Source organism: Montipora foliosa, chromosome 2, assembly GCF_036669935.1.
Source record: "Montipora foliosa isolate CH-2021 chromosome 2, ASM3666993v2, whole genome shotgun sequence".
Lineage (NCBI taxonomy): Eukaryota > Metazoa > Cnidaria > Anthozoa > Scleractinia > Acroporidae > Montipora > Montipora foliosa.
Window position 1 is genome coordinate 29,008,474 of NC_090870.1, and position 13,030 is coordinate 29,021,503.

General features: G+C 39.3%; 1 protein-coding gene across 1 annotated transcript in view; it reads right to left on the minus strand.

Moving 5' to 3' along the window:
* Nucleotides 1-384: 384 nt before the first annotated feature.
* The window catches only part of LOC137992805 (death-associated protein kinase 2-like), a 22,770-nt gene continuing 10,124 nt past the window's right edge, over nucleotides 385-13,030 (minus strand). Inside the window, exons 4-11 of the mRNA XM_068838325.1 lie at nucleotides 12,107-12,230; nucleotides 11,642-11,690; nucleotides 10,444-10,470; nucleotides 9,471-9,623; nucleotides 4,727-4,772; nucleotides 4,067-4,153; nucleotides 3,647-3,712; nucleotides 385-2,285 (exon numbers count right to left, since the gene is read on the minus strand). Coding sequence (XP_068694426.1) covers nucleotides 2,166-2,285; nucleotides 3,647-3,712; nucleotides 4,067-4,153; nucleotides 4,727-4,772; nucleotides 9,471-9,623; nucleotides 10,444-10,470; nucleotides 11,642-11,690; nucleotides 12,107-12,230 — 672 coding nt within the window. The 3' untranslated portion in view covers nucleotides 385-2,165. The remainder of the gene's footprint in view (nucleotides 2,286-3,646; nucleotides 3,713-4,066; nucleotides 4,154-4,726; nucleotides 4,773-9,470; nucleotides 9,624-10,443; nucleotides 10,471-11,641; nucleotides 11,691-12,106; nucleotides 12,231-13,030) is intronic.

The following is a 13,030-nucleotide window of genomic DNA, read 5'->3' on the forward strand; positions in this document are numbered from 1 at the left end:
TTTGCTTGAGCCACGCCCAGACTGGTCTCCTTTGGGGGTCACAAAAAGCTTGAGCCCCGCCCAGATGGTCTCCTTTAGGGGTTAAATTCAAAATTTCCGACGAGCATCCCCGTCTGTTCCATATGGGAGTCCCCCCCACCCCCCGGGCATGTTCCCTTTACAACCAGCCGTTGATTTGTTGTATGCACAAGTTAAAGGACCCTTCAGTTTTACTTTAACGGCAACAATGCAAAGTTGGCCCTCAAAAAAAAAAAAAAAAAAAACCAAATCACAGCATACAAAGAAAAAAAGCAGATAACACAAGAGCAACATCAGAAGAAGACAGAAACCTTAGTACCTGAGATCAAAAGAGGACATCATATATTACTTAAGCTTTTTGCCGACTTTTTTAATGGCGAAAATCTTTATTCAAAATGTCTGTCAACGCGTAATGCAGTGGTAACCTTGATGTCGTTCATTTAGACAGCCTTATACGGCCTGTCGGTTTATGGGGCGTCATCAGCTCCCATGATGCACAACATTTCTTAGATAGATGTTAAAAACGAAAATATACATCCAAGAAACTGAATATCAATGAATTATTAGAAAGATCGGACCGTCAAAGTTTTAGAAAAGCTTATCATACGCCTCTGCAAACTATACTGACAGAATACAATAAATCTACACAATATTCCTTAATAAAAGTATATTTTACTCATCCTAAGGCCGTCACAGAGAGGTTTAACTCGTCTTTTATTAATCGTTTGATATTTCAATATAGGTTTTAATGAAACGTGTAAACAGATACGAAACATGAGAGCTTTTTAAACAATTTATACTGCTATTAGTTTGTAACTTAAGATATTTATTTTTATCTTTGGATTATTAATTATTAATTATTATTATTATTATTATTGTTGTTATTGTTATTGTTATTGTTATTATTATTATTATTATTATTATTATTATTATTATTATTATTATTATTATTATTATTATTATTATTATTATTTAGAAACCGTACTCTACTTTTAGGTAAAATCTTTGTTTCGGTAAACTAATCATGGCGCCTGGTCACTTCTGCGATAAATCGTAGTACGTTTTGTCAGTGGCAGTCGAAGCTCGATTCAGTTAACAAACCTGTATATAGAGATGTCCTCCACATAAAGAACGAAATATTAATTTTGTTCTAATTCCTTCCATTTTTTCGTTTATTTAGGGTTAGGGTTTTTTGGACAGGTTTTTTGGACAGGAGGAAAAGCGCTTGATTCTAATTACTGTAAATTTGTGGGTTTTTATTCCGTTAGTTTCATTGTTTTACGCCATTTAAAATTCATTTTTAAGCTGTTTTCTTAATTGGAGATCTACATCAAATCTCTTTTCTAACGTAAATTAAATACATGTGGTCCTAACATTTTCGTTGGAAGGTCATTGGTGCCATAGCGGTGACCAAAGGCACCCCCCCCCGCGCAAGTAAATTCTGGCCTTGAACCAGGAGTAAGTTATTCAAAAGTCTACGGGCCCGTTTCAAAAGTTTTAACATTTGCTTCAACAAATATCACGCAATAGTTCAATACTTTGGAGAGTTCGACGAAGCCGTTGAACGTTGTTGAAAGCGTGAAAAATAGCGTATCTATGTCAAAATATCGAATCCGTTTAATCAGAAACCCATAAGAGTTGAAACGTGTAACGCGCGTTCACAGCTTCCGAATATTCAGTGCGAACTGATTGGTTGAATGTTTCAGTGCTAAGTACCATATTTGGAAACCCCTAGCTCTTGTTGTTCCAAATATGGTACTTAGCAAATTAAATATTCAGAAGCTTGTTTCCCAGCACACAAGGGGCCGTTACACGTTTCAACCCTTATGGGTTTCTGGTTTAATTTAAAGGAACCTTAACTTTTTTTAAAACGTTTCTCCTCCGGGGAAATATTTTTGTGTTAATAGAAAATCCTGAACTCTGATCTTAAGTCTGAAAAGTTGATTGATACATGAAAAATACCAGGTTTGTTTGTAGCAAATTATATATCAAACGATAGAAATTAAGTGGAACGGAAAAACCACTCGGTTTCGCGAGCTGAATTTTCGAACGGACCTTTTGATCACTTAATACTGGGCAACGCGTCACAGTTGCATCCACAACAAGCTGCTTCTTGGTTATGACACGTTAGTGAATCTCCTCATCGGTCATTTTGCATCACTTGTGCTGTCTTGAAGCAACTTTGAATTCGTTGATGGAGACTTCCTTCGAGCATAAGTTTCATCTGGCTGATCTGACTCGCTATCCGATGTATCAGAACCTTCGCTCTGCAGTAAAAAAAAACAAACTTAGTTATAGTTGAAAAGCACTTTGAAGCTCACGAAGAAGGGTGATGAATGCATATCACGGACAAGGTGGATTGATTTCGAGCAAGATGATGGTTAAATTCACGCCGTCACCTCTTTACAACACGAAGAAGCATCATTGATGAAAGGAGTTGCTATCTCCTGCTTTAATTCACCCCAATCAATATTAATGGCAAAACAAATAAAGAGCTCTGGGGATGAAAGTGATTTCACTTCCACAGTTGATTGACAAATGGTTCGTATATGCCCGAGATACTGCGCCGCGCATCATTGGCGTTCAAAACGTACAGCGAGTTAGGAGTTAGGTAATAATTAATAGGGAGTTTAACATCCACCCATCTCCCCATTCAACCCATTGACTCATAGGAGTGGGACTTTTAGGTAAAATATATTTTACTCTGTCTAACGCCAAACGATTTTACCCTCACCAATAGAGGCGGTCCACCGCGGTTCAGGTTTCAATGGGGTAAGCAAGGACATGACAAGGGCGACGTCTACAAAAACGCCACTCAAAATAGAACTTTGCGCTATCATACTATTGCGCGATTATTCTGTCTTGTTCAGGTTGTACAATACGGGCGGACTATCCTGAAACTGAGCTGGACGAACGATCTTTTAAAAGTAAAAATATCAAATGAGAGGCTCATTATTATATGCTCACGTTGTGGTCGAAACCTAAAATTTGGTGATTTCACGTTGACATTACTAAACCATTACGAAACACCATGTATGACCCAATCATACATTGAATCAGTACTAACCGACAAAGGTTGGACTTTCAGATTTAATATTCTTGTAGGCCTAATTAAGCCTAAAACGTTATTGCTCTTAATTAATTTAGATTAAGATTAGGATTCAGATTAAGATTGACATTAGGAGCATTTAATCTCAAAACCCAACCTTTGTCGGTTAGTATTCAATGTATGGTGGGGTCAAACATGGTGTTTTTGTGCTTCGATTCGCTGTTTCGTGGTTTAGTAATGTCCATTTCACGTTGTTGTTTTAAAGAGTACGGCAAAAAGAAATGCACTGAAGTGCAGCTCGATTATTTTTTTCTCTTTTAACCAGCACTATTCCTGCTTTGTGGCGTTGCCATTGTCGTAGCTGTTGTCTTTGCTTAAACTCCCTAATCAAGCAACGTTGACGGCACAGCACAAAAGAAAACGGTTAAAAAGAACAAGAAAGGTGGTATTGCACGCTATCCCGTACGCGCCCTTCCATGTTGGAGCTTTTTCTCTGCCGTCTTCGATTTAAATACGTCGTACTGACTGAATCAGTTCTCCCTACACACTTTGCCCCTTTGCCCAAAACTAATTGTTTACCTCAAAGAAATCCTTTTTGCCCAGAATGCCAAGCCTGTTTAACGCGACCACCTTCTTCATAGATGTCTGTCAAAAGATAAATCAAATGTTACTTTTAAAAAAAAGGCAATTAACAAACGGACGATATCCATGGATGCATCAGAATGATCGTTAACCCTTTTCGGGATTCGGCACTTGACGTTCACCTCTCATCACTTGTTTAGATATCGCAGTCTTCGCTCTTCACATGACGTCACGGCGGCCATGTTGGAAAAGTGAAACAAATAAACAGCGGCCATTTTGGAAGAGTGAATTTAGTACGCAAACATGGAAGCTGGTCACATGAGCGAACACCCTCCATTAAACTTTTGAATCAATCACACGAGAATCACTTAGACAAAATGATTTGAATATTCATATCAGGAAAGTGACGAAACTCGCCTTCCATCGCTCCCTTGCAGTAAATGCCTTGAATGTGTCCGTCTTGATAAGAGTCGTTCGTCGTTTTTTCCACGCGTCTGCGTCTGGCTAAGAAAAAAAAAAACGATCACAAATATTTTTTTATGTCATTATTCAACGTGTTATTGTACGAACTGCGACAGAATATCAATAAAAAATTATTTTAAAGATGAAAGCTTCTTTAAAATTTGAAATGGACGACGCTTCGCCCTTCTTAGCATTAATAGAAACACTCTGCGTATTTAAATTTAAATATGCAGAGAGAATCCTTTCGCGCTAAGCTCTTTGTTTGACCTGTGTTAAAATTTGTACACCTTACTGACGCTAAATGATTATGATGGTTGGGCTAGGTTTTTGGCAGCTAACACTACTCAAGCACTCGCTGCTCTACCTGCTCCTATAAAACGCCGAAAGTTCCGACGCTACAGTCAGTGCAATGAGAGTGTAACGTTGCAGTCGATCGATTCCATCACGTCATTTTCGGCCTACCTGTATTTTTATTTTTGTAGGGGTGGAGAAAGTCTTACCATCACAGAATCTTATTTTACCAGGAGTATCCATCCTGAATCCCAATTTGCAATTTGAGATGAGAGCTTCGAATTTAGCCGATTCAGTGAGACGACGCATGGTGTGACAACGTACCTTGAGCCAGGAATGACTTAAACAATCTCTTGCGGAAAGTCTATTTCTGAAAATGAATAAGAAAAAGATTGAAATGATTTCAGACGACTGAATGAACGAATAAACCAAAGATAAGACGAAAAGTCAATTGGAGAATGAGTGGTTTGGCTATGAGAATACACGGTACCTTATCAATCGTTCAATTGACCGATAAATCAAATCGTTCGATCGATCAATACATCAAAAAGTGGATGCTAAAAATTCTACCCTTGTATTCGTTAAGGACTACTTTTTCCGGAATCCTTTCATCTAAAATTTAATCTTTTATTGGGAAGCCAATTTCAATCACGTCAGTGGTTTTCAGAAAGGTCCAAAGGTCATTCAGCTGGGAGTCGATTTTGATGAGGGAGGAACACCCGGGGAACCCAGAGAAAAACTCTCGAGTCAGACTGACATAGACTGGAACTCAGACCCACATACGATTGGGGGCACAGTTAATGTTAAACCACTATTAAATTTCCAACCTCGGTTAATGCATTTCTCGTGCCCTGATTGGTTCACTCAATCTCAGTTATCAGCCGTGACTTTAAGATCTTCAGTTTCCACGGCCTGCTCCCGTCTGACCTTGTAGCTCAGTCGGTAGAGCAGCGGTGATCTAACCCGAAGGTCGTGGGTTCATTTCCCAACCCTGGTCAGAGTTTTTCTGTGTCCGCGTGTGGGCCCATTTCCATTAGTAGGGCTAACGCTCACATGGTTCATATGGGGTAGAAAACTAGCACTTCACATTACACTCTAATCAGTTAAGTCTGTTCAAATAAGTGCTACACGGCCAACGTTTGCAAAAAAAACGTAATCCCTCCTTGTATCAGCTCATTGAAATGATTGCGCTGAGCGTTGCAAAGCTAAAGGTCTTTCTCGCCGGAAAGCGAACTTTCTCTCTGAATAAAGCTAAAAAAAAAAAAAAATCCCGATCAATCAATTCCGATGTTAAGAAGTTCGCGAAAAGGTAAGAAATGTTTTTGTGATGAGCCTCCATCTGTCTGACCACAAGGTCTTACACAAAATCGCATCAGTTCTCATCAAGTTTTTTCTATTTCGTTCGGATTTGCTCGCTTTTTTCGCTCGTATTTCGAACTTTCTAAACTTTTGGAGTTCAAGGAATTTAATAAAACAATTATTCCATTCGCGCTTGTTGGATATGAGACTGGTTATAGCCAACTCGGCGCTACGTGCCTCGTTGGCTAGTTACCATATCATATCCAACGCCCGCTCACGGAATAATTGTGATTATTACGTGGAATGCCGAAGGCATCCACGTCTTAAAACCGGGCTGGGATCTTTTTTTTGTTGGTAGTCACAAATGTGCATACCCCACGGATATTGAATTAATCTCCGATCGGGTGGACTGATTTATATTCTCTACGGTTTTATCAAACTTCCCTGCCCCGAGGAGAACTCCTATACTTCCCAAGCCATCACGATTTTACTCTGCTAGCGCGTTAGACCACTCGGCCATCGTGACACACTTATGCCAGCTTGGTGAAAGCAAAAATTTATAATAGAATCTTTCCGCCCGCCGTGATTGTTTCAGTATTAAACTATTCGATAAAGTGGATAGATGCTTTTTCTTTGAGAAAGGCAAGCTTTAAAGGTAAGGAGAATTTTCTACGTTATTTCTAGATCTTGCTTCGTACTTGTGTGTTCCACTGTGAACATTATTATTTTGCATACAACGAATACTTCATTAGAAGCATTTTGCATAGAACGAATACGTACTCCAATATTTCTTGGGAACCAGTTTGTTCGCCGTTTTGACGTAGAAAGAAAACAAAAAAATAGCTTTGAACGGCCAAACAAGATAAAAAATGAAATCAAGTTTAAAAAAAACGAATTAGCTATCGCCGTCACGAAGACTTCGCAGCCGTCCCCCATCCAAGTACTAACCTCATTCGGAGGAGCTTAACTTCAGCTGACACTTGGACTAGCATCAACGATTGTGATCTTTATGTTAAATTCACACATAGATCTTGTCGAACTTTATAACACTTGAAAGAAAAAAAAACGCACTAACAAAAACCAGGTGTTATGCCGTCATTTTGTCACAGATGTATCCTTTGTTTCGTGGGTTGTCAGTAAACACGCAAGGTATAACTTGATCACAGGCGGCCGCTAAAATCGATGTCACTTCCGATTTTGCGATTTTACTTGTATGACCAAAAGTACGATAGAAAAATTGAACTCTGATGGAACGTAACAAAAATCTCCCGAAATGTTTTTTGCTGATGGCAAATTGTTTTATTCTCGATCGACACTTCCTAAAACTTCCTTCGCAGCTCTCCTTAAAAACTACATCTTAATATTTATTTACTTTTTCGTCAATATTTGTTTTGCATAAAGCAGGCTAGCAAAATCTGTACCTTGCTTTGTTCGCATTTTTGAGCGTTAAAGTAGAATTTTTGGGCGTATGTTCCTGACAGCAAAAGTCGCATATTTTAACGTCCCCCATCCAGATACTAACCCCGCTGGAAAGGGACAACTTTAGTAACATTGGTCTTGGAAAGGTGTCAGAAGCTCAGAGTACACGCTTAAGCTTGTGGTGAAAAAGAAGTTGTAAATGATCAACATGTTATTTTCTTCAATCGTTCTGGGCTTAGTATTTTACTGAACCACATGTCTTCTTAGAGGGTATATAGCAAAGATGTCTACCATGGCACCGTAATGATTTACGATACCAAACAATGTCGTGTACTATTAGAGCTACATATTGTGCAAGGACTTGAATCTCCTGGAAAAAACAAAACGCCGCTCAGTTGACAGTTATGGAAAAAAACACTGTCAAGTTACTGCACTACCACACGCAATGCGTTCTTACTTTAAAAAATATCCCGTATCTCCTCAATTCAACCCCCCCCCCCCCCCCCCCCCACCTCCAGACTAAAAATCCCGTATCCCCACAATTTTTTTACCTAATTATCCCGTATCCTGATCGCTTCTCGGGCTTTTGGCTAAGATTAGTTTCTTGGCCAAGGGCTACGGTCAAGTACTATTGTACAACGTACGGTACTTTTTCAGTGCCGTAAGGGCCAGGCACAGAACAGTTTCGGCTGTTTGTCTGTTCTCTCGAAAACGATGACAAGGATTTTTTGGGTTTTTTGTTCAGCTCGAGTGTAGAATCAGGACGAACTGTTGTAGTTTCTGATAACTATTTACTACTTGTAGCTTTTGTTGAATTTTGAATCGATGATAGAGACAGTTTTGGCGATCTCAATCCAGACTGGACTACTGGATTTAAGGATTTTTCTTAACGAGATTTCAAGTTATTGTGGAGCGTTTGGTACCAAGTTACTGAAATCAAGATTATGGAATTGTAAAATTAGAACTTTGGACTGGACTATACAACACGCAATTACGGAATTTTTTCGCATTGAGAGAAATAGAGCACGGATGTTGTCTTTTTGTCTTCGCCACGGCAAATTTATACAGTTTGCAAGGAACTAAACCAGGATTACAGAACCAGACGTCGATTACAGGGCCCGGTTGTTCGAAAGCCAATTAGCTTAATCCAGGATTAGCGTAAACTTTTGTTTCATGTTTTCAACTTTTTGGTCACAGTTTCCTTTGCTTATTTTTGTTTTTCAAGATTGACTTCTTCTAATGTAAAGTTTTTCTGAATATCAGCCTTGAACAGCATTTGGGAGTAGAGGATAAAACTCGTTTTAAAACCCAGTTTCTGAACAACTGGCCCAGGATGATAAGTTGTTGAACTGTGATTTGTAATAAGTTTTTCGGATGATTTAAGGCTGATCCTGTAATTTTTGGATGAAAGGAGTTAACGAAGCAAGTAAAACTGTAGGATTTGAATTAAGTCTCCTTCCAAAAAATAAATAAATATAAGATCCCGTATCCTGATAACCTGCTAATAGGGCTTCGTTGTTTGCATTTGCAAATTTAGTAACATTAGTAATGAGTTTTTACAACAAAAAACTTTAAGTTATATTACAGATGTATCTTTCTAGTAATCTTTCGCCATTTTCCGAAGTCTACCTGTACTTGAAGTTCACTGTAACTGGACAATTTGTGTTAACTGTTTGCGCATTCCACGGATACGCCCTTGTAGGCGTCTTGTTAAATTCAAAACCTCGGATAATGCAATTCTAGCTTTCTCATTGGTTCACTGGATCTCGGTTACCAGCCATTATGCCTGCGTTTGACTTAATATGGAAATGAATGTGGCAAATGCCACTCAGCATAAACGTTTTGGCCCCCGGAAGTCACATCACTTTTCGGTCGTTTCTTAAACTTAAAAATTGAGCCAAAAACCGAAGGTTGAGATTTTAATTAAACAATTATTCCATTCGCCCTTGTTAGATACGAGATTGGTAATAGCCAATTCGGCGCTACGCGCTTCGTTGGCTATTTACCATCTCGTACCAACGCGGACTCATGGAATAATTGTCAAGTATATAAAACACAAGTGAATAGTGCTCTCCGCGCGCGTTGATTGGCTAACTCGGAGACGATTAGCCAAGTACTATTCACCTTTGAGTAGCCGACGCGCGAGATTTGAAATTTCCGACCACATTTTACAAAAATAAAGTAGTTTTTTGGCACGCATTTAATTCAACTCGTGTGGTCTATATTGGTGAATGTTTACCTCGCCACTTCGTGGCTCGGTAAATATCCACCACTATTCACCTCCACTTCGGCGAATAATTGTTAACTATGCCATCCTGACTTAAAAGCGACTTCTTGCACTTATCCTTACCTTGGATTTTTCAGAAGAAGTTGGGATATGAAGTCCTTGGCCTGCTCGCTGATTTCACAAAAGTACTCGTCGTCAAACCTATACTCCACACTCTGTACATTGATGAATGTTTCATTGTTATCATCTCCAAGGAATGGGGACGCTCCACTTAACCTGGACGATAATGTGATCAAAATGCCAAGTCATTTACTGCTACTATCAAAAACACTCGGAACCTGAAAGTCAAATTTCAATCATCGGTTTCGTCATCCCAGTTGAGAGCGACCGGTCAAGCGGCTTGTCTTTCATATACCGGATACGGAATAATTAACAAAGAAAAGGCCAAAGCGAATAAAACAATACCTAATCAACAAGGCCTACTCAGAATAACAATGGTCCTTACGCGCGACTGCGCTGCACTGCTCTTCGAACTGAGCTATCATTTTTTCCGTGTCGTCAACAGATACCGAGAAACGTCGCAAAAGAGAAAAAAAAAATATGATAAACTGCAACCCGTCGTTTGCCCATCCACGTCAAGGGGGATGCTAAATCGCTCGTATGTCGTGCCATTTCCATGGAGACCACGTGGAATGAAAAGGCTTCGACAAAATATAGTTCAACCAATCAACAAAGTGTCCCCAAGATGCTGCTCTTGGAGTAAGAATAATCAGCTGCCTTTTCCCAAAGTTCACAAGAACGCTAACCTTTACCCTTACCTTATTGTTGGAAATAGTAACAAAGACTTAGACTCAAGGACTCCGACAATTCGTGTTTGATGTCAAAATTGGGGATGCATCTAATTAGGGTCATTTCTGGACATAAGTGCATGTTTCACCAATAACTGCGAGGATCATAGAATGCAATGAATAGATTTATCTCAGCATAAATAAATATTAGAGGTTAGGGGCAAATTATACAAGTTAGTGTACTAAGTAAAAGAGCGGATAATTCAGCCTGCAGCTCAATGAGTTAGCGATTATTAGGTAATACTTACAGGATGTACGTCAACACTCCCACTGCCCTAAAAATATAAAGAAAAACGGATTTATTCAAAGCCGTAGTTTTCGCTTAGGCGATCTGCTCTTTAAGTTGACAGATTTTCCTACAGCGTTGTATGAATGTAATGCAAGTGATATTAAAAATGGCGCCTAAAAAAGAATTAAGTGAAGCTAGTGCGCGGCGACTAGGATGTATGCCGAGCTTAGCAATAAACATAATGAAGTTGGCAAAAACTACATGCAGTCCCTTCTACGCAGCTCGAGCTTATTGCTTCAGTTACGCATGCAAGCACGCAAGGGAGTCAGCTGAGGGAAAAATAGTGACCGCAGCGGCAGTTGTGCGGCTCGAGAGCAGTGAAGGGGATGCAAGCATTTTAGGACGCACTTGGAAACCACGTTGTGCCTCGAAGCTGTACAAAGTTTTGAGCCGATTCTGTCGAAAAGCTACAGAGAACTGTTTGTACGATTTCACTGACAGCAAATAAGGGCCCGCCAAACTTGTTACCAAAACCTTCATAAGGAATATTTTTGAAATCGTTACGGAAGGTAGAATCGAGCCCTACGTTTTGTTCAACTTTTCTGACAAAAGTCTTGTAAGTTATCAAGAGAAAATGAGAAGACAGAGAGGGAGGCTCCCGGTCCAGCCCTTGGGATATGTCATGTCCACGAAAATTATTTTTATACGAGCGGAAGTCTTCCGAGACGTCCGCATGCAGGCCAACCTCGGTCCGATGTTTGAAAGAAAATAAATATTCATCAGCCTTCCACGTGCGCCGTCATTTTCTCTTTTCACTAAGAACCCGAAAGCGAGGCAAGACTGCATGCAGACGTCTCGGAAGACAGACTTCCGCTAGAGCAAAGACTTCCGCTCGTCTAAAAATAACTTTCGTGGACATAACATATCCCGGACAACGCCCTGAGCCTCCATCTCTGTCCCCTCATTTTCTCTTGAAGTTATACAATAAAAATTGAGCCATGTAAAAAAAAAGCCATGTTTCGAGCAACGTTTCTGGCGAATACAGCTGTGGGAAAAGTTTGAGACAACCTACAAGAAACATTGCATACTCAGAGCAATTGACTTTTATTGGCAAACCTAAACTATACAATCATAAGAAGGTGAACATTTCATTTTAAACTTTCATACCGAGGAGTCAATGCAATATTTCACTCTTTAAAAAAATGCAAATCCCTTACCACATATCTGTTGGCGTTCCTACGGGCTCAAAATTGATAACTTCGGGTGCTTGGTGATGAAAAAAGAAATAAAATTTTAAAAAGGCGTGGAAATAATTGAAAAACTGAACGAAAAATGAGGATACCTAAACTACATTCGGTTCTCGAGAAAATCGAAAAAATAAAATGAAAACCATAAAAATATTGGAAATACTGAATCGCTTATTTTAGACCTTAAAAATATCGCGGCCATCGACTTTTGGGATGACAAAACGTTAAACTATTGCCCAACAGGAAAATTAAAAACGAGAATAATTAAAAACCAAAAATCACAGCCTCTCTTAAAACGGAGCTTTCTTACAGGAGAGTTTCAACATTTCACGGAAGGATCGAGCTTCTTAAAAGTGATTTCACGCTACAACTAATTATTATGTCTAACATTTAAAGCAACAATTGCAACGAATCATGATTAAAAACTACAAGTACCTACGAACTCCGGGGTTCCCAAGATAGCTCTGACGATTTCTCCTGGTGGAATTATCTTTGCTAGACCAAAGTCAATTAATTTGATCTTCTTCTCCGTTCTGTCTTTTAATACAATATTTTCGGGCTGAAATCAAATGTAAGACGCTGCCGGTCATTTGTGGATTCAAGTGCTCCTGTGATGAATCAATCAATGAACGAGGTCCTGAATTTTTCAGGCCTCTCTACGCAATTGCTAAAATTGCGTTCAATATATGATTTATTTCATATATCATTTCGTTCAGTATCAATAACGTAGGAGATTGTTATTTTCTGATCTTTCACAACATTTAAGTATCTCATTGGTAACTGCAGAATACCCAGCCACTATATGTTGTGTTCTTGAAGCGACATCGTTTGAAGAACGAGTCATATAACAATACACGATACTCATGTGCAAATAGGGGGCAGGGAATTATGCAGTTCAGCAGCCCAGATTTCATCTGAGGTAACTTGGCAGCTATTGTTCCAATCAAATTTGTGTTTTTATGGAGAAAACGCAATTGTGCCCGAGCCTAAGCCTCGAACGAAAGACGGCAAGCAACCGGAAATGGATGTTCCTGAGCTGGATGCTGAAATGGATTTCACTAGTAAAGATAAATCGAATGGCATGCAAACTTTATCCGCCCAAAAAAGCCATTATACAGTTCTGTGCCCAGTTACCGAGGCTGGAGTTGGCCTTGCTTTGATACAAACCTCACTGCTTTTCTTATATAAATTATGTTGTTATAATGCTAACGAGTTTCTATTTACATTTATAAAATAATTATAGGATAGTTCGCGCACTCTCATTGATCAATAGCTGCGTTTAGATGAGAGTATGGAAACACGGCTGTGACATCACACGAATTTTGATTGGTTATGTAGTCAGACGTGCGTTTTCATTGG